At 46.7% G+C, this 21,425-nt stretch overlaps 1 protein-coding gene across 1 annotated transcript in view; it reads left to right on the forward strand.

Annotated features, from left to right (window-relative positions):
* Positions 1 to 21,425, forward strand: part of ATP8B3 (ATPase, aminophospholipid transporter, class I, type 8B, member 3) — a gene marked incomplete at its 5' end in the record, with an annotated part of 76,862 nt that overhangs the window by 20,448 nt on the left and 34,989 nt on the right. The window contains 6 exons of the mRNA XM_015410569.1: positions 2,393 to 2,586; positions 5,340 to 5,548; positions 8,285 to 8,316; positions 10,403 to 10,559; positions 20,771 to 20,959; positions 21,064 to 21,092. Coding sequence (XP_015266055.1) covers positions 2,393 to 2,586; positions 5,340 to 5,548; positions 8,285 to 8,316; positions 10,403 to 10,559; positions 20,771 to 20,959; positions 21,064 to 21,092 — 810 coding nt within the window. The remainder of the gene's footprint in view (positions 1 to 2,392; positions 2,587 to 5,339; positions 5,549 to 8,284; positions 8,317 to 10,402; positions 10,560 to 20,770; positions 20,960 to 21,063; positions 21,093 to 21,425) is intronic.

A 21,425-nucleotide genomic window follows, 5' to 3' on the forward strand; every position in this document is an offset into this window, starting at 1 on the left:
GCCCCAGGTGCCCCCCCCCCCCCCGACGAGCTCAGCCACACCCTCAATGTCAGCAACGTGGCTGCTGGTGACGCAACTTTGGAGGCGGGGTTCCCCCGGCCCCGATTCCCCCGGCTCCGAAGCGGGGGATTCCCCCCCCCGGCCGATTTGGCAACCCTAGTTGTTGTTGTTGTTGTTGTTGTTATTATTATTATTATTATTATTATTATTATTATTGCTATAATATTTCTACCCCAACCTCCCCGCGAACGGGCTCAGTTAGTACTAAGTACTTAGTATTATTAAATACTTCCCTTGTGGGATTATAACTTTCCCTTTTTACTCTTGAGGAGTCTAAGACAATTTCCCTTTTTTACACAAACCAGGGGTCCCTTCTGAGTTGAACCTATTGAATAACTGGATAAGAAATATCCTCCTCTTCCTAGGAGCTAGGGTTGCCAGATCTGGGTTGGAAAATACCTGGAGACTTTGGGGGTGGAGCCAGGAGAGGGCGGGGTGTGGGGAGGGGCCTCAGCATGGTACAATGCCATAGAGTCCACCCTCCAAAGCAGCCATTTTCTCCAGCGCAGCTGATCTTTGTCAGCTGGAGATCAGTTGTAAAAGCGGGAGATCCCCAGGCCCCACCTGGAGGCTGGCAACCCTACTAAGGGAATAAAAGCTAGACTGGCAGTTTCAACCTCCTCTCCAGTCTCTTCTGTCAAACCTAAACCCCAGTTCTGGAGACTGTGAATAAATGGAATCCAGCTAGGGCTGACACTTGGACTTTAAATTCTAATTTCTGAACTTTTCCTCAAATGTGATGGTCCACAGTAAAGGCAAGGAGTGGTGTCCCTTCACTTCCCAAGTGACCTCGATTGTTTCTCTCAGACCAGCACAGACACACTCCTCCTGGCTGGCTATTGCCAAGCCAAAGTCCAAATGACTACTGACTCCTTCTGACAAGACTCACATGACTTTTGAAAGCTCTTCTCAGCTGGTGCTGACCAGTGGGGTGGGGTGGGGATGCAGGCAGGCAGCAGCCTGTCAATCAACCTGTGCTTTACCGTGCGGCATTAACCCCTAATCTCCCAGCTGAGGCACTAAGCATCCTGGTTTTGGAGGTCAGTTCCTCACACCATGGTGCCTATGCACACCACATTGGGAACCCATGACTTTTTTTATCCATCTATGGCAGGGGTGGCCAAACGCGCTTAACATAAGAGCCACACAGAATAGACGTCGAATGTTTGAGACCCGCATGACGTGTACAAATACTGTAGACACGTTTTTATTAGAAAATAGGCACATTTGCTTTTTATGAACATTAAACGAGACTGCCAATAATAAAAACAGAGGGGAGAAAAATAGATATTGATAATGATATTTGTTTGTCTAATTATATTTGTAGGCTTGGGGGGGGGACTTTGAGAATGCATTTAAAGCTAAAGTTGCTTTCTTTCTCTGCCCCCTCCGACCTTAAGCCTACCCAGGGAGGGGAAGGGATGATCGATCAGGGAGTCATGCCAGCCCTTTGCTTCCCCAGGCACACAATCTGTATGAAAGAGCCACAGTTTGGCCACCTCTGATCTATGAAAAAAGGGAAATGATCTTCTTCTGAACAAGGATGTGTACATAAACGGTCTTTCAACAATTCATTTCTCTTGGTGACGTATTGGAAATATACTGTTGATTCACTTCATCATAAAGCTATGTTCTTCAATAGGCTATAATTGCATATCTTCAATTATAGCCCATTGAAGAACATAGCAAGAACATGTTCGTGGTGAGTGTAGAAACTTCTCAAGGACACCATTTTCAACCCTGACCTGGATAGGCAGGCAAGCCGGATCTCATCAGATCTCGGAGACCTCCAAGGAATTCCAGGGTTGCGATGCAGAGGGCAGGCAATGGCAAGCCTCCTCTGAACATCCCCTTGCCTTCAAGCCTGACTTGGTGGCAAAATAAATAAATAAATAAAGTTTTGATTTATTATTCTTTCGAAGCACTGCAGTCTGTGGGAGCTCTCCCCGCCAACATTCCCTCTAAGCTGTGGAGCCTTGTGAGTGAAAATTCCACTTTGTGAGCGACTGGCGTTAAAGTTGTGAGCGAGCGACTGCATCAGTTCGTTTGCTCCGGAGCCATCTCGCTTTAATTGTTTTAATTGTGGCTTTTGCCCCAGTCGTTAGCCGCCCTGAGCCTTAGGGGAGGGCGGGATATAAATCGAACTACAAATAAAAATAAATAAAAATAAATCCTTCCTGAGCGAAGACAAAAATCTGTGAGCTGGAGGCTAAAAAACAAGTGAGCTAACTCACACTAGCTTAGCTTAGAGGGAGCACTGCCCCCCCACACACATGATTCCTTGGCCTGCTGGATGAGTTCAGAGTCCCGTTTTCCCTTTTCCTCACTGCAGATCTCCCTGGCGCTCATACTGACTTCGCTTGGCCTCGCGGTGGGCTCTGGGCTCTGGGTGGCCAAGTTCCGCCAGGAGCACAACTACCTCTCCGTCTTCTACACCAACACCAGCGCAGCCAAGCACGCCTTCTATGCCTTCTGGGGGTTCATCATCCTCCTGAGCTTCGTGCTGCCGATGGCCATGCTTATCACGTATGTTTCAGCAGCCCCTACGCTTGCCATGCAAACCGGATGGTAGATCACTCAGGAGGGCTGGCTGTTGAGGCTTGGCCATGCAGGATCTTCCCAAACAGAACGTCCATTCCCAGCAGTGCCTCAGTTTTCATTGGTGAGCTCTTTCTGGCCACCGTCACATGATTAGGGTTGCCGTTTGCCCAGCCATACTTAGCACCAGTGTTCTCTCGAAGTTCCACAGAGCAAAAATTCTGCCTTGTGAGCAAAAAAAAAGCTTTGTAGCATTAAAGTTGTAAGTCTACATTTGATCGTAGCATTAAAGTTGTGAGTAAGTCTACGTTTGACTATTGCATACATTCGTTTTTTAGAAGATGATTTCCATGACCTTGTAAAAATCTCAGAATGAACTCTTTTAAACTATATTTTAAAAATAATTTAAACATTGTAAGGGATCAGAGAATCAAGTCAAATTTTATTACAGAAAATGTTGTCCTTTATGGGGGTAGATCAGGCCTCCAGAGAATGGGTCTACCCACCCTTTCCACTATATTAGTAGACCTGGCCTCCGGAAAACAGGTCTATCCACCCCCAATCCACTGTATTGGTAGACCTGGCCACAGACCGTCGCTCTGCACTGAGCCCTAGAAAACATACCAGCACTTGGGGGGAGTACTCTTGCAGTCTGCTGTTGTTGTTTTTTAGTGAAATGTGACAAATTTACAGGTCAAGTATAACAGAGGTGGAACAATCACTGTCATAACCCTGCCTAACCCAACAAAAGGAAGTTGCTTAAAAGTTATCAGCCTGCCCAAACTACTTCTTTATTCAAATTTTTATATCTCACTTTTCCTGTGACTCAAGGCAGCATTTAGAGCATACTGAAAAGCATAAATAGGGGTGTGCAAAAATAAATAAATGATTTCCCCCCCTGCTCCATTATAGTCTATGGGGACTATTATAGTCAATGGGCCCCGTAGGCTATAATGGAGAAGTGATCTGGGGGTTTCTGGGACTCTGGGGGAGTTGTTTTTTGTGGTGGATCAAATTTTCAGCATAGCTGCTGGGGCCTCTCCTCAAAAAACGCTCCAAGTTCCAAAAAGATTGGACTGGGGGGTCCAATTCTATAGGCCCCAGAAGGAGGTGATCTGAGGCTTGTGGGCAGGCTGCTGAAATCTGTGAGCAGCCAGCTAAATCTTTGTGTGCCAGCGCCCCCTAGTGCAGCTTACAGGGAACACTGGGGAGCACACCCCCACTCTTGGCCCCAGTCTCCTACTCTCTCAATGATTTGAGGAGTGGCAGAAAGAGTCCAGCACTCTGCCCAGGCATTAGCCCACACCAGTTCTCAGGATATACACATTAAACGTCTGGAAGGAAGAGATGTGCCTGACCTAAAGGAACGGAAGGCTGTGGGAACATGCACTTTCAGAAACAAGACTGGAACAAAGCAGTATTCCCAGCACATGAGTTCCAGGCAAGGCTCTTTTTGTAGCAGGAACTCCTTTGCATATTAGGCGACACACCCCTAATGTAGCCAATCCCCCAAGAGCTTACAGAGCTCTTCTTACAAGGGCTACTGTAAGCTCTTGGAGGACTGGCTACATTAGGGATGTGTCGCTTAATATGCAAAGGAGTTCCTGCTACAAAAAGAGCCCGGGTCATTCAGAACCAGGGCTCTAGTCGGGGGGGAGCTCTCAGGTACGGAGCTCCGGAAGAGAACCTCTAGGGGGCGGGGCGGTCACGTGGTGAAGCCCCGCCCCCTTCTTTACCCCGCCCTCTGCTTCGATCCTCATTCCGTTTGGGAATGAGGATGAAGCAGGAGGGTAAGTAGCCGGGCCTTCTGACACACTTCCGGTGATGTCAGGGGTGTGTGGCCTTCTGTCACTTCCGGTGATGTCAGGGGGCGTGGCATATGCAAATAAGTTATGCTAAAGAGTTATGCTAATGAGCTCCGGCAGCTCTTTTTCTACAACAAGACCCCTGTTCAGAACTCAAAAATCTAGTGAGGCAAGGAGAATTTCTGGAGCATTTCTTTCCCCAGATCAGTGTTCCCTCTAAGCTGAGTTAGTGTGAGCTCAGTTCTTTAGCCTCCGGCTCACACATTTTTGTCTTAGCTCTGGGAGGGCGGCTCCAGAGCAAGCTAATTTATGCAGTAGCCAAATCGCTGGCTCACAACTTTAATGCCAGTAGCTCACAAAGTAGAATTTTTGCTCACAAGGATCCATACCTTAGAGGGAGTATTGCCCCAGATACTGTACTCCTTCTTTAAACCCCCAATCTCCTGGCAACGGAAGGCATTGGCACATCGATTCAAAACTGGCCGTGTTGGCCTTCTGGCCAGGTGGGTACTCAAACCACACTTAAGAGCATAAGAGAAGCCATGTTGGACAAGGCCAATGGCCCATCCAGTCCAATACTCTGTGTTCACACAGCGGCCAAAACTCAGGTGCCCTCAGGAGTTCCATTAGAAAGGCCAGAACTCCAGAAGCCCCCCGAGCACCAAGAATACAGAGCATCACTGCCCGAGACAGAGTTTTCCCTGTATAAAAAGGTAAAGGTTCCCCTGCTCGAAAGCCAGTCGAATCCGACTCTAGGGAACCTTGTGGCCAAAAGCCACTGATGGACCTCTGCTCCGTATGTTCATCCAGTCCCCTCTTAAAGCTGTCTATGCTTGTAGCTGCCACCACTTCCTGCGGCAGTGAATTCCACGTGTTAATGACTCTTTGGGTGAAGAAGTGTTCCTTGCACAATCGACGCTGCTTCTCTTTCCGTAGTTTTGAGTTCATCTACCTGGTCAATAGCTGTTTCATCAACTGGGATTTGGAAATGTATTACGTGCCCAAAGATACGCCCGCCAAGGCAAGGAGCACCAGTCTGAATGACCAGCTGGGACAGATCCAGTATATCTTCTCCGATAAGACGGGCACCTTGACCCAAAACATCATGACGTTCAAGAAATGTTGTATCGACGGGAAGATATATGGTAACGTTAAGTCACAGAGATGGCTGGGATTTAAAAGGGAGGGGGGGCCTACATGGCGCATGATTCTCAGCAGGTGGTGCTGGCGGGCGCCACAAAACCATTGGGTGTGTGTGTCAGAACCCACAGCTAACAATGAAGTACACGCATTCAGGAACGGTTATACTTTTATTGCAAAGCTATAGATGCCGTAACACAGTCACTGTTAAGAATGGCGGCAATCAATAGAACCAAATAGGATATAGGGTTTTCTTATGAACCCCCCCCCCATGGCCTGGGCCAATTAGGTACCCTCCCGCGTGAGGTATAAATTAGGAAAACGTTAGGTGGCTAAAGCTGGGAACCAGGAGTCTCTCATGGTAGAGGGGAGACTTCCAGACAACACAACCTCCTCCTGCACATCTGTAGAGATAAGCGTTTCAGCAAAGGCAGAACAGCAGGGATAGGAATGCAGTAGCCATTAACAAGACACAGAATGAACTCCCCAACCCCCATGGCAGCATAGCTGACAGGGGGTTGTGCAAAGACTTGGCGCAGGCTAGCCTGATCTTGTCAGATCTTGGAAGCTAAGCAGGGTCGGCCCTGGTTTCTGCTTGGATGGGAGACCACCAAGGACGTCCAGGGTCACTACCCAGAGGCAGGCAAGGGCAAACCACCTCCGAACATCTCTTGCCTTGGAAACCCTGTGGGGTCCTCATAAATTAGCTGCGATCTGATGGAACTTTCCAACCCTATGCAGGGGTTATGGATACTGTATCATCCGTCCCTCCCCTCTCCTCTGTCGTAGAATGCAAATTATTGCAAGTAACCAATCCCACTTAACACAGGTTGAAAGAGGAGTTATAGGGAGAGATGGCTTTTAATCTCTCCCCTGCTGTTTCAGCCAGTGTTCCCTCTAAGCTGAGTTGGTGTGAGCCAGCTCACAGTCTTTTAGCCTCCGGCTCACACAGTTTTTTTGTCTCAGCTCGGGATGGACTGCTCCAGAGCAAACTTAATTTATGCAGTAGCCAAATTGCTCGCTCACCGCTTTAATGCCAGGAGCTCACAAAGTAGCATTTTTGCTCACAAGACTCCACGGCTTCGAGGGAGCATTGGTTTCAGCCTGAAAAATCTGCTTTGATTTTGCTTCTCCCTTGAGCAACCCAATTGCACGAGATGGGTAGCCGTGTCAGCCTGTCTGTAGCAGCAGAAAAGAGCGAGAGTCTGGAAGCACCTTAAAAACTAACAAAATTTGCGGCAGGTTATGATGACCTTTCGTGAGTACCTGAAAAACTGAGCGGGTGACTCACGAGAGCTCACGCCCTGCCGCAAATCTCGTTAGTCTTCAAGGCGCTACTGGGTTCTCACTCTTCTCAATTAAACAAGTCTTTGTTTCCATTTATTTCCTATTTCAGAAATTCCTTCCATGAAAGGTATGCCTGTGTCGAAAAGCCTGACTTCATCAGATCTTGGGAGCTAAGCAGGGCTGGCCCTAGTTAGTACCTGGATGGAAGACCATCAAGGAAGTCCAGGATGGCAGGGGACAGACAATGGCAAACTACCTCTGTCAGTCTCTTGCCTTGAAAACCCTATGGCAGGGGTGTCAAACATGCACCCTGGGGGCCGTCCTCTTCCCAGGGGGAGGGAGGGAATCAGACAGAGCTTGCTTCCTGGCACAGCTGCCTCAATCATATACAGGAGACATGTTTTATTTAAAGTTTTTTAAAAAGCTTTCATTGTGTTTGTCTGTGTCATTTATAAAGTTTATATCTCCGCTACCTGGCATTGCATTTTATGACACGCATGGCCCGGCCCAGCAAGGTCTCATTTATGTCAGATCCGGCCCTCATAACCAATGAGTTCGACACCCCTGCCCTACGGGGTTGGTATAAATCACCTGGGACTTGATGGCACTTTATCTATGCATGCATAGAGAAGATTGTTGTTGTTAGCCACATCCCAAGTCATTGCAAGTTGACAATGCCACTCTTTGTAGAGGATAAAGAACAGGGGTCATTTCCTGCAGGAGCTCACGGGAGCGGAGCTCTGGCAGTAAAGAGCCCAGGGGGCGGGCACATGCAACAAGCCCCACCCCCTGCTCCCAGCAGCCCTCAGTCAGAGCAAGAATCAGCCAGGTAAGTTGCAAAGCTCCCCCCTGTCCCCCAGTCCAAAACAGTCCAGTGGCACCTTTAAGACCAAGTTTTATTCAGGTACAAGCTCTCCCTCCTCTGTGAGGGCAGATCTGCACGTTCCCCCCCCCCCAATAGCTAGCAATCCAAAACAGTCCAGTGGTGCTTTCTGACACACTTCCGGTAATGTCATGGATTGTGGCATATGCAAATAAGTTATGCTAATGGGTTATGCTAATGAGTTATGCTAATGAGCCCCTGCACCTCTTTTTCTACGAAATGACCCCTGATAAACAATGTTCCCTCTAAGCTGTGGAGTCTTGTGAGCAAAAATTCTACTTTGTGATCTACTGGCATTAAAGTTGTGAGCGAGTGATTTGGCTACTGCATAAATCAGTTTGCTCTGGAGCCCTCCTTCTTGAGCTAAGACAAAAATGTGTGAGCCAGAGACTAAAAAACTGTGAACTAGCTCACATTAACTCAGCTTAGAGGGAACACTGCTGATAAAGAATATTTCAATTTAAATATTAAATTAGTGGTCATTGTTGTTAATTCCCAATATTTGTATTAGACAAGTACACGTCTGGATTATGCCCTTAATACATTTCCCTCTTTTCAAAAATATTTGCAGGTTCAAACAGGAGTAGCAACACCAACCTGATGGTATGTGCAACATTCCTGCCTCAAATGGGACGGGTGGTTTAAGGAGAAGGGCTGGCAGGAGGAGAGGAAACAGGGGCTCTGCGGGGCCTGTACGAAGCTGACAGAAGGGGAGGGAGGTTTACAGACACTGGGAGGAAGTCAACCTCTGGGCAATTCACTGAGGCGTTTCCAGCTTCGGCTCTGGAATGCAATAAGCAGCCAATATGAATGGTGTCACAATTCCACAGGCTGGGGGGTTGCCAGGATGTGGCTACTGGTGGGAGCTGAAGGGGGGCAGGTACATGGGAGGTGCTGGCATTGTATGGACCATGACATCACTTCCGGGGAAACCCGAAAGTGACATCACATCCTTTTAGGAATTGCCGGAAGCTGTGGTAAAACCAAATGGTAAAACCATAGAGTTTGCAGTGATTCCTAGAGCAAAGTGACTTCTGGTTTCCCCCGGAAGTGATGTCACACCATACGTCACACCAATTTTTTAAAAAAATTCTTCTGCCACTGCTCTGCCTGGTGGCAGGCAACAAGGGGTGCTGGGAGGATGCTTGCTGCCATAGTGGGAGCCCTGGCAATCTATCCACAGGGTGGTTGTGTATACTAGAACCAAAGATAACCTGAACAGCTGCCAAACCTTCTTCAGAGTAGGATCTGTTTTGGCTGCCAATTTGTGAATAGGGTTGCCATCTTGAACTTGGGAAATTTGTGAAGATTTGAGGATGGTGTCCAGGGAGGGTGAAGTCTGGGGATAGAAAGCTCAGCAGGGGTATGATGTTACATCCTGTGATGTCACATCCTGGTGAAGACTCAGTTTCTTTCCTTCCCTTTCCTTCCTGTGAAGTCACTTCCTAACACGAAAATCCAAATTTTAAATTTAAATTTCCCGACTCATAACGTTTCCGCTTGTCTTTTTCTGCAGCAGTCCTAACGTTCTTTCAATTCCCCAACCAGCCTCTGCCTTTAGTATTTTTACAGGCAAAATTCCCTCTAAGCTGAGTTAGTGTGAGCCAGCTCACAGTTTTTTAGCCTCCGGCTCACACTTCCCAAATGCCTGGGCACAGTAGGGAATTCCCCACCCCCAACACCAATCTCCTGTCCTCTAACTGATGCAGTAGCCAGATTGCTCACTCACAACATTAATGCCAGGAGCTCACAAAGTAGAATTTTTGCTCACAAGACTCCACAGCTTAGAGGGATCATTGGAAACCATCTGTTTGTCCTAGTTTCTATGCTATACCATAAGAGTCATGGAAGTCCTAGAGTATCTAGACAGCAAGCACACTTCCCAAATGCCTGGGCACAGTAGGGAATTCCCCACCCCCAACACCAATCTCCTGTCCTGGATAAATTGAGAAGCGAGAGGAAAAAAAAGTCTCCATAATGATGCTCTAGGAATTTCTCCGAGTCTCTATGGTCTTTACCATAGAGATTACAAGAAAATCATAGACTGTCACCTGGAAGTGACATCACATCTTCCCCAGTCTCCTCCGTCTCCAGACACCGCCCCTCAGATCTCCCAGAATTTGCCTAAATGGTGTTTAGAACCTTAGGAGGGAGCGGAGATGTGGGTGGAGCCAGAGGAGGATTTTGTCAGGAAGGCGCTTGTTGAGCTTTTGAAGGTCAGAAGGTGGAACTGGGTGGATCCGGATATATCGGGGTGGAGTGTGGCAGATCTGGAGGTGTGAAAGGAAAAAAAATGGACTCCCCCAGATCAAAAGAACTGCTTTATGTAATACGATTTTTAATTATTTATTAAAACATTGCTACCCGGCCTACCCTCCCAGAAAGGCTCAATACCCCTAACACCTAGGGTTGCCAGCCTCCAGGTGGGGCCTGGAGATATCCCACTTTACAACTGATCTCCAGCTGACAGAGATCAGTTCCCCTGGAGAAAATGGCTGCTTTGAAGGGCGGACTCTATGGCATTGTACCATGCCCAGGCCCCTCCCCTTCCCAAACCCCACCCTCTCGTGGATCCACCCCCAAAGTATCCAGGTATTTTCCAACCAAGACCTGGCAACCCTACTCATCCCTGACAGTTAGCAGTGCCGGGCCCGATCCATCCTTTATCCTTCTTTGGCTTTTCTTTCAGGAAGACCTCTTAAGTTGGAACAAATATTGGGACATGAAGCTGGAATTTTATGACCCCTTGCTGATGAGTACCATCCAGCAGGACGACAACCCCGTCCTCAGAGAATTCCTGCGGTTGCTGGCTCTCTGCCACACCGTCATGGTGGAGGAGAAAGAAAGTGAGAGGAGAGACATGGAATGCCTTTTCCCCCCCTGTTGGCCTTTTCGTTGCTGTTCGCAAGTATTTACATTCCTTTTAAATGTACTGGCAGCTGCCTCTAATGGAGAGGGCCAGATCTAGGATAGGGGTCCCCAACCTTTTTGAGCCTGTGGGCACATTTGGGCATTCTGACATGGCATGGTGGACGCAGCAACAAAATGGCCGCCACAAAATGGCAGCCATAGGAGGCGAACCCAGCCACAAAATGGCTGCCACAGCTTAACTTCAGTCACACAGTGCAGATCCTTGTGCTGTGGTGGCAGCTGCTGCCAATGCGATGTTTTTAAAAATCGGCACAGCCAATCAAATCTGACTCCTAGAGCAAAAGCTCTACCTGGCCCTGCCCACTTCATAGAAAAACTTGGTGAGCCCCAGAAAAGGTGCTGGCAGGCACCCTGGATCTCATGTTGGGGGACCCCTGATCTGGGATAATGATTTCCAAATTCTCATATCTGCTGTTTCGACTCCCAGAGCTTGGTTTTAGTTTCGCTTCTCCCTTTGGGCCAGTCAAACCCACAGGTTTCCAACTCGTGTTCTACTTCTTGGTGCAAATTTTTTTTCTCGTAAAACGTACGCATGAATTGGTGCACTGGTAAATCCCCATCCAAACACACATCATGTCTAGAAATGGCGTGCGTTGTGCATGTAAACACTGTATACATCACGCACAGTACCAAACAAAACCCACAAACTAGCGGCCAAAAAGTGGAGAAATAAAATTGTGGAGAAACTCCATCTTGTGTGGGGATTTAACTTTCCATGGGTTGGAAAGGAGACCGTCAAACTTTAGGTGGGCCTGGGCCTAATTTCCTCCTGTCTCCAACCAGTAATCTGAGGGCAACTCCCTAGGAAGGACAGGAAATCCATCAAGGTTATGTGGAGATCTGTCCCAGAATGCTGTAGGAACTGGGTAGGAACTGCTGTATATATTGTTGCCAATACGCTAAAGGTGCTCAGGTTCTTTGACTTATGTGGCTAGCCAATAAACCACACAGTGAAAACAATCTTCCAGGCAGTAAAGGGTAATAAAAAGTATTTATTCGAATAAAGGAACTCCCCTACAGCTTAATTCAGCCTGGGAAGTTCAACTAGCAGATGCAAGGAGCAGACTTGTATACTCTTTTCTGCTCCTTCTTGTTTTACGTCAGCACTGACATCACTTAGGCATGCTCAGTTCAGTTCTCTTTGTCTTGTCAGTCATCAATCACATGTTTGGCACACAAAATGGTAATTGGTAGAGTTTCCTACTCCTACAGCACAGGTGAAGCTCATTAATTCTGATTTACAACTTTGTTTTTCTCCTTAGCATTACTCCCAGTCTTCTGCTACCTCTCACTGAACCTTTCCAGGCTGGGTTCATTCTCAGTACAACTTTGTCAGTTCAGTTTATAACATTTGATTTTATACAGACATTTATACTTGCATTTAAAGCATTTCATAAGCTTATTCTTACTAATAGGTATATAAAATATAATAGCATATCATTACAAGACATTCTAAAGCATTAAACTCCTTACATGAATTCTTTTAGTGTTTCAAAACACTTTATAGCATAGGGTTGCCAAGTGAATCTTCGTCGGGAGCGGGGGGGCTCCCGGCTGGTGTCGGGTGTGTGCGCGCGCGCCGCATGCACATCTCCCAGAAGTGATGGGAGGACGCCAGGCACGCTGGGGGCGGGGCAACGGCCATACAAGGGAAAACCATAGGGTTTTCCCTTGTATGGCCGTGGCCCCGCCCCCCGGGGCCCGATTCCGCGGCGGAAATCGGGCCTCAGAAGCGGGGGTTTACCCGCCCCCGCCCCCACTTGGCAGCCCTATTATAGCATTAAACTCTCATAGACATCTTCAATTCACTTTTTAGATCTCATTTTGGTCCTCTAGAATATTTTCTACAATTATTTTAAAGACTATTAGCACATTTATAAAGCTGCTTGTATTATTATCCAAGCTTATAGTTTAGAAAACCCATAACTTGGTTCGGCCTGTAGGAGATACTATTTCACAATTCATATAATTGACCCTTCTAGTCAGTGCCAGAAGGGATGACTTCATGCGCACCTATGTTCTTCTTAATTGTCAGGCTGTATCCTATTTGTCTTTGTGTTATAATACTCCTTAAAAACTTAAAAGCATAATATATAATTAATTACTTCCGTTTTTGGCCGAACTTAGTCAAAAGACATACTCCCTTTGTTCAAAGACTTGATTAATTATCTTGTTTTTCTCAAACTGTTCAGCTATTGGTCATTTGCACACCTGCTTAATAATGATCTCTTTCTAATGCAAACAGTTTGGTTGCCTTAAATATAACACACAAAATATAGAATTGTTTAGCTTTAGCTGTTTGCAGACATCTTATACTTTATAACCTAAAATCTTAAGAACCCAAACCATTGTATCACTTCTATTAGGCTTAGACACTTTCCTTTGAAATAAAGGAGAGAGCAATTGGCAATGATTCAAACTCTCCCAATTAGCCACTGCGAGGAAATAAAGCTTTAAAAATAATACGATAGAGTGATTACTTAAAGCATCTGATAATTCAATATATAAAATAAAACAATGCACATATATAGAGAGGAATATTGCTTAAAGTTCAATATGTTAGAATACCTTTCATTTAAACATAAGAAATTGCTTTTACATAGAAGGAAAGAGCTGCTTCAAACTTTCTTGGCTTAGGTCATCCTGAATGACTGGCAACACCTGCATTTCAAAGGGCTCATAGCTATAAATTTAAAACTCCTCTCAGTTGAAAAGGTCACTCCTTTTTTCCTCGTTAAAGCAAGTGTTGAAAATATGTCAATTAAAAATGATTGATATCACTTAGTTTTATAACACAGTCTCGCATTTTAAAGCAGGATGTTAAATTCTCCAGGGGAAGCCCAAAGAATCATTCCTAAAGGACTTTTAACACAGCAATAAAAAAAAAAAATCATTTGAGAGCTTGGCTCCTCCTACATATATTATTGAGTTTTTGGGCAGGAAGCCAGTCAGTTGGTTGGCTGGAGTTTGCAAGAGACACAGGCATGTACAGCCCTGTTCCCAGGCCAGAGATGATGGCTATTTTGGGGAATATGTACCTGCCCTTCATACCACCTAGATAGGGTGTGAGTTTAGAGGAGGGAAGGAGAGGAAGCATTTTTGCCAACGTTACTTTATTTCTCCCGTTCACTTCTGATGTGCCTGTATATAGGCCCTGTCCACACGAGGGGTTTTGGGCCGGGAGTGGGCCGGATCGGGGCCGGAGCAAACGGGCGTGATCCCACTGCAACATCTGGGCAGCGTTGCGCACCCGTCCCCGATCCAGCCCTTCCCCCGATAAAACACATCAAAAATGAACCACCTACCGAGGTGGTTCATCCACGACGGCTGCATCAACGCCAGCCGTGGGATCGCCGGCCCATCTTTCTGCCGGTGTATCCCCGGCTCCTGCCTGAACTGCGCATGCTCAGACATGCGCAGTTCGGCAGTCTCCCGTTCCCCTCCTCGCTTCCCCCAGCATCTGATTGTGCCGGGGAGGGAATGCACCGCGGCTCAGGGGATCAATGTGATCCCACCGCGGCGTTTTTTTTTGGTGCGGCTTTCAGAAGCCGCGCTTCAGCCCGTCCCTTTCCGCCTCATGTGGCAGGGGCCATAGTTGTGAGTTTTAAATAAATCCTTTGATTGTTGAAGGTCTGAAGTCCCTCTGTACCACATATGCCATTCATCTTAAGGTTACTCTGCTGTAGCGAGCACTTTATTGTTAAGATTGTTTTTTAAGGGATTTTAATATTTTTATTGTTTTATTTGTATCGGCCTATTGGCCGTCTCCTGTAAGCCACCCAGAGCCTGTTCACAGGGTGGGCGGGGTATAAATGTAAATATAAATAAATAAATAAATAGTCCCACCCAGCTGCTTGGAAATGCTAGGAGTAGGTCAGAAATCCTTAGGGAGGAGAAAAGTGGTAAAACAGCCAGTTGTGAACTCTCCAGGGGAGCCCCAAAGATCCCTGGGAAGCCCTGAGGCAGAATCCTAGGGGTGCCAGAGGGAGGTTAGTAGGCTTTTCTGCCTAACCTAACCAGGGACAGTGGTGGCAGCAGTACCCCGAGGCAGTGGAGTGAAACGGCCCTCTCAAGTGCCAGGTCAGGCAAAGGAGGGGTAGGCAGAGCGGTGCATCGGCAAAAGGTGAAAAAGAAACCATCAGCAAAAAGTGAAATCAATATTAAAAAGACACAAAATGTGGAACGCTTGGTTCTTCCTTGTGTGGTGGTACGGGGAGGTAAAGGAAGCTAGAGTAGAGTAGGAAGCTGTGGTGCGAGTGTAGGGGATCACCACATCTGGGACATGGTTTCTGCGGTGGGGAGGACAGACAGAAAGGAGCTGCCATGGAGGGGCCCATGGAGCCCCCAGTGCTCAAGGGTCCCTATTCATCCACAACCCCCCCTCAGCTGACACCGCCAAGCATGGCTCACCTGTTGCTGAGAAAAACCATCACATTCTTGGCCTTTGGATGACCTGGAGTTTGCTCCCGGTCTGCTCCAGGTATATCCCCCACTTGTGCAGGAACTGAAATGCTCTCTGTCCTCATGACTCCCAAAGATTCTCCTGTGTTGTGTTGGGCTACGGCCCCTTATAGGCAGCTACCTTCTACTGAATCAGTTAGCCCAGCCGTTCGACTCTGACTGCTAGTGGTTCTCAGGCAGAGAACAGTCTTTCCCGACACAGGGGCTAGATTTTGGATTTAGTGCTTCTCGCCCACTGCCCCAGACAGGGGGGAGCAAGCAGGTGGGAGGGGGCTCAGTGGGAGAGCCTCTGCTTGGCGCACAGAAGGTCCCAGGTTCAATCCCCAGCATCTCCAGTTTAAAAGATGAAGCAGTAGGTGATGTGAAAGACCTGTACCAGAGGCCCTAGAGAGCAGCTGCCAGTCCGAGAAGGCAATACTGACTGTAATGGACCAAGGGTCTGGTTCAGGATAAGGCAGGGTCCTGTATGCATGTGTTGGGATCACTCCTAGGGCCTGGAACGCATCAGACTCCTATTACTTCAGTGCAGGACAACAGTGAAAGAATTTATAAAAGCGTTTATTCGAATAAAGCGGAGAAGCCAGATGCACAATAAGCAATCATCGAAGCTTCTCAGAGGGTAGGCCTCTGAGTCATTGTTTTTATCCTAACCCGGCCGGTCTCGACCACCCCTCTCTCCCTCCCCGAGGCGGAGGAGGGTGGAGTTACAAGCTATTTCCTGTTCCGCCTATTACATGCTTCTTCATACATCGTATGTTCGTGTTAATAACCTATTTATCTATGCGGGGTGTGTGAGTAAATATTTATAAAGTTATTACGCCTGCGTATTAACAAAAACCTCTTGACCTTTTCTGTCACTAGGCAGAGTGTAATGTATTCAATAAGCTGCCATTGAATGCATAATGTGTGATGAAAACATCTAATTGAAATGTCATGTTAAGCTTCGTCCTGGGCTAGGATCCAAATCCATCCAATCGCATTGATAGCACAGGAAGAACCAACCAATGACTTGTCAACAAGCTCCCTGAGCGGGAACGTACGTGATTGGTCCTTATGCATACAACCTTTTTGTTGTTGTTGTTCAGTCGCACAGTCGAGTCCGACTCTTTGCGACCCCATGGACCAGCTCCCTCCAGGCCTTCCGGTCTTCCGCCATCCTCTGAAGTTTGCTCAACTTCATGTTCGTTGCATCGATGACACTGTCTAACCATCTCATCCTTTGCCGTCCCCGTCTTCTTTGACCTTCAATCTTTCCCAGCATCAGGGTCTTCTCCAGTGAGTGCTCCCTTCTCATTTGGTGGCCAAAGTATTTTAGCTTCAGTTTCATTATCTGGCCTTCCAGGGAACAGTCAGGGTTGATTTCTTTGAGGATTGACTGATTTGTTCTTCTTGCAGTCCAAGGGACTCTCAAGAGTCTTCTCCAGCACCATAGTTCAAAAGAATCTATTCTTCGGCGCTCGGCCTTCCTTATAGTCCAACTCTCACAGCCATACATGACTACTGGGAATACCATTGCTTTGACCATGCGGACTTTTGTTGGCAGGGTGATGTCTCTACTTTTTATCATGCTGTTTAGGTTCGCCATCACTTTCCTCCCAAGGAAATCTTTTAATTTCATGGCTGCTGTCACAGTCTGCGGTGATCTGGGATCCCAGGAACGTGAAGTCTGTCACTACTTCCACGACTTCCCCTTCTATTTGCCAAGGAGTGATGGGGCCGGATGCCATGATCTTAGTTTTTTTGATGTTGAGCTTCAAGCCCACTTTTGCGCTCTCCTCTTTTACTCTGAGCAAGAGGCTCTTTAGATCCTCTTCACTTTCAGCCATTAGAGTGGTATCATCTGCATATCTGAGGTTGTTGATCTTTTCCCCAGCAATCTTAATTCCCGCTTGTGATTCATCCAGGCCAGCATTTCGCATGATGTACTCTGCATATATATTAAATAAGCAAGGCGACAATATACATCCTTGTCGTACTCCTTTTCCTATGCTGAACCAATCAGTTGTTCCATATCCGGTTCTAACTGTCGCTTCTTGGCCCTTATACAGGTTTCTCAAGAGACATGTGAGGTGGTCTGGTACTCCCATCTCTTTAAGGACCTGCCATAGTTTGTTGTGATCCACACAGTCAAAGGCTTTAGCATAGTCAATGAAGCAGAAGTAGATATTTTTCTGGTACTCTCTTGCTTTCTCCATAATCCAGCGAATGTTGGCAATATGATCTCTCGTTCCTCTACCTCTTCGAAACCCAGCTTGTACTTCTGGTAGTTCTCTATCCACGTACTGTTGAAGCCTAGCTTGTAGGATCTTGAGCATGACCTTGCTAGCGTGTGATATGAGTGCAATTGTGCGATAGTTTGAACATTCCTTGGCATTGCCCTTCTTTGGGATTGGAATGTATACTGACCTTTTCCAATCCTGTGGCCACTGTTGCGTTTTCCAAATTTGCTGGCAAATGGAGTGCAGAACTTTAACAGCATCATCTTCTAAGACTTTGAATAGCTCAGCTGGAATACCATCACCTCCACTAGCTTTGTTGTTAGCAATGCTTTCTAAGGCCCATTTAACTTCACATTCCAGGATGTCTGGCTCAAGGTCAGTGATTATACCGTCGTGTTTGTCAAGGACATTGAGGTCTTTCTTGTATAGTTCTTCTGTGTATTCTTGCCATCTTTTCCTAATCTCTTCTGCTTCTGTTAGGTCCCTACCGTTTTTGTCCTTTATCATGGCCAGCTTTGCATGGAACGCTCCCTTGATTTCTCCAATTTTCTTGAAGAGATCTCTAGTCCTTCCCATTCTATTGTTTTCTTCTATTACTTTGCACTGTTCATTCAGGAAGGCCTCCTTATCTCTCCTTGCTGTTCTCTGGAAATCTGCGTTCAGTTGGGTAAATCTTTCCTTTTCGCCTTTGCCTTTCGCTTTCCTTCTTTCCTCTGCTATTTGTAAAGCCTCATCAGAAAGCCACTTTGCTTTCTTACATTTCTTTTTCTTTGGGATGGTGGTGATTGCTGCCTCCTGTACGATGTCACGAACCTCTGTCCATAGTTCTTCAGGCACTCTATCTATCAAATCCAGACCCTTGAATCTATTCTTCACCTCTACTGTATATTCATCAGGGATGTGATCTAGGTCAAACCTGAATGGCCTCATGGTTTTCCCGATTTTCTTCAGTTTAAGTCTGAATTTTGCAATGAGTAGCTCATGATCTGAACCACAGTCAGCTCCAGGTCTTGTTTTTACTGACTGGATAGAGCTTCTCCATCTTTGACTGCAAATTATATAGTCAATCTGATTTCGGTGTTGCCCATCTGGTGATGTCCATGTGTAGAGTCGCCTCTTAGGTTGTTGGAAAAGGGTGTTCGCTATGACCAGTGTGTTCTCTTGACAAAACTCTGTTAACCTTTGCCCTGCTTCATTTTGCTTTCCAAGGCCAAACTTGTCTGTTATTCCAGTTACCTTTTGACTTCCTACTTTAGCATTCCAGTCCCCTATGATGATGAGGACATCATTTTTTGGTGTTAGTTCTAGGAGGTGTTGTAGGTCTTCATAGAACCGGTCCACTTCAGCCTCTTCTGCATCAGTGGTTGGGGCATAGACTTGGATTACTGTGATGTTGAATGGTTTGCCTTGGAATCGGACAGAAATCATTCTGTCATTTTTGAGATTGTATCCCAGTACTGCCTTTTGCACTCTCTTGTTGACTATAAAGGCCACACCATTTTTTCTACGAGATTCTTGGCCACAGTAGTAGATATAATGGTCTTCTGAGTTAAATCCGCCCATTCCTGTCCACTTTAGTTCACTGATTCCTAAGATATCGATGTTCAGTTTTGCCATTTCATTTTTGACCACGTCAAGCTTGCCTTGATTCATAGATCTTACATTCCAGGTTCCTATGCAGTATTGTTCTTTGCAGCATCGGACTTTCCTTTCACCATCAGACACCTCCACAACTGAGCGTCCTTTCGGCTTTGGCCCAGCCGCTTCACTCTTTCTGGGGTTACTTGCATTGTTCATTCAGGAAGGCCTCCTTATCTCTCCTTGCTGTTCTCTGGAAATCTGCATTCAGTTGGGTAAATCTTTCCTTTTCGCCTTTGCCTTTCGCTTTCCTTCTTTCCTCTGCTATTTGTAAAGCCTCATCAGAAAGCCACTTTGCTTTCTTGCATTTCTTTTTCTTTGGGATGGTGGTGATTGCTGCCTCCTGTACAATGTCACGAACCTCTGTCCATAGTTCTTCAGGCACTCTATCTATCAAATCCAGACCCTTGAGATGAATAAAGCTGAATCTTTGCTGAATCACTCTCTGACTACTTTGTTAAGCGAGCGACTTAACACAGAGATTGTGGTTAAGGTTCAGCTGCAATTTTTTGGCACCCCCCAAAACCATGAAGAACAGCACCACCACCCCCCACTACCACAGAGAGCCAACCAAGTAGAGCGACTTAACACAGAGATTGTGGTTAAGGTTCAGCTGCAATTTTTCCAGGCAGTGAAGTTTTCATTAGGTTATTTCTGTAGGCCCCTAGACCCCGTGGTTAGGCCACAGTCTCTTTCGTCGCTTTCAGACACTGAGCCCATTTCCTGTTATTCCTATTTCTTTCTCTACACATGTAAACAAAATGTTAACTGAAGCAGTGTTCCCTCTAAGCTGAGTTAGTGTGAGCTAGCTCACAGTTTTTTAGCCTCTGGCTCACACGCTCTTGTCTTAGCGCAGGAAGGATGGCTCTAGAGCAAACTAATTGATTCAGTCGCCAAATTGCTCGCTCACAACTTTAATGCCAGTAGAATTTTGCTCACAAGACTCCACAACCTTAGAGGGAACTTTGAACTGAACCCACTTAGTCCTGAGGGCTGGAAGACCTCTTGAGGAAGCCCGATGACTGATTTGTTGTGCTGTTTTCACCAGTCCATGACAATGCCTTTACACAAGTCTGGGGCCAGACATCGCATACAAAGAAATTAACTGTCTCTCCAAAAGTGGGCCAAGCCCAAGGAAAGTCAATCTCTCTCTTCTTGCTAATCCATTTGCACTCAATGGCTGTGTTGCTGCTGAGAGAGAGAGAGAGAGAGAGAGAGAGAGAGAGAGAGAGAAGTCCAGATCCAAAGTCGGGTTCATCAGTACTCACTGAACCTTTCAAGAAATGAAATTGTGTCATGGGCAGCATAGCATTTCTAGTACTGTGACAGCAAAAAGAAAGTAGCTGCAGTGATCTGTGCTCTGACTGTATCTGGGCTAGATTACTGCAGTGTGAAGGCGCAGGGCTGCCCTTGGAGGCTGTTTGGAAATGTTAATCAGCTGGAAAGAATGGTGTAAGCCGTAGGTTACAATTTGTTTCTGGGCACAATTCATGGTGCAGTTTCATACCCTTGTCGCTATGTATGCAAGACAAATTGCAAAGCAAGGATCAAGACGAAGATAAAGCATTAGGGACATCTGGCCTGAGGAAGCAGAAAACAGAGCGGGGGGGAAATTCCATTTGTACCAGGGAGAAATGGAAGTAGAAACAGAAGTTCTTCATAAGGTCCACAACAGCAGGCATGAGAAATTCATCATTGTCCCTATTTTGGAAGTCACAAGTCCAGAAGGAGAACTTCAGATGAGAATTTTGTTATCTTCTCTGTTAGTACCCCCAAAACCATGTGTGTCTGTCTCTCTCTCCTGATAGGTCAGCTGATTTACCAAGCTGCGTCACCAGACGAAGAAGCTCTCGTGACAGCAGCCAGGAACATGGGATACGTCTTTCTCTCCCGGACTCAGGATACCATCACCATCAGTGAGCTGGGCAAGGAGAGGACCTATAAGGTGTTAGCGCTTCTAGATTTCAACAGCGTGCGCAAACGGATGTCTGTTCTGGGTAAGTGGTTACGGAACCGGGATCCTTCCGGAAGTCGGCCTGTATTTACTGCTTCCCAATGAGGCAGAACTCTCCTTTGCGAATTTCTCTCAACCCCTTATAAGCCAATGGCCACCATGACACCTTGTGGGCTGTGAGTTCCACAAATTAACCCTGCATTCTGTGTGAAGAAGTGCTTTCAGTTTGGTGTAGTGGTTAAGTGCGCGGACTCTAATCTGGGAGAACCGGGTTTGATTCCCCACTCCTCCACTTGCACCTGGCTGGATGACCTTGGGCAAGCTGTAGTTCTGATAAGAGCTGTCCTTGAAAGGGCGGTTCTTGAGAGAGCTCTCTCAGCCCCACCTACCTCACAGGGTGTCTGTTGTGGGGAGGGGAAGGGAAAGGAGTTTGTAAGCCACTCTGAGACTCCAAGTGAAGGGCGGGCTATAAATCCATTCTCCTCCTCCTCTTCCTCTTCCTCCTCTTC

The sequence above is a fragment of the Gekko japonicus genome, unplaced genomic scaffold (assembly GCF_001447785.1).
Source record: "Gekko japonicus isolate JY-2015 unplaced genomic scaffold, Gekko_japonicus_V1.1 scaffold3619, whole genome shotgun sequence".
Taxonomy (NCBI): Eukaryota; Metazoa; Chordata; class Lepidosauria; order Squamata; family Gekkonidae; genus Gekko; species Gekko japonicus.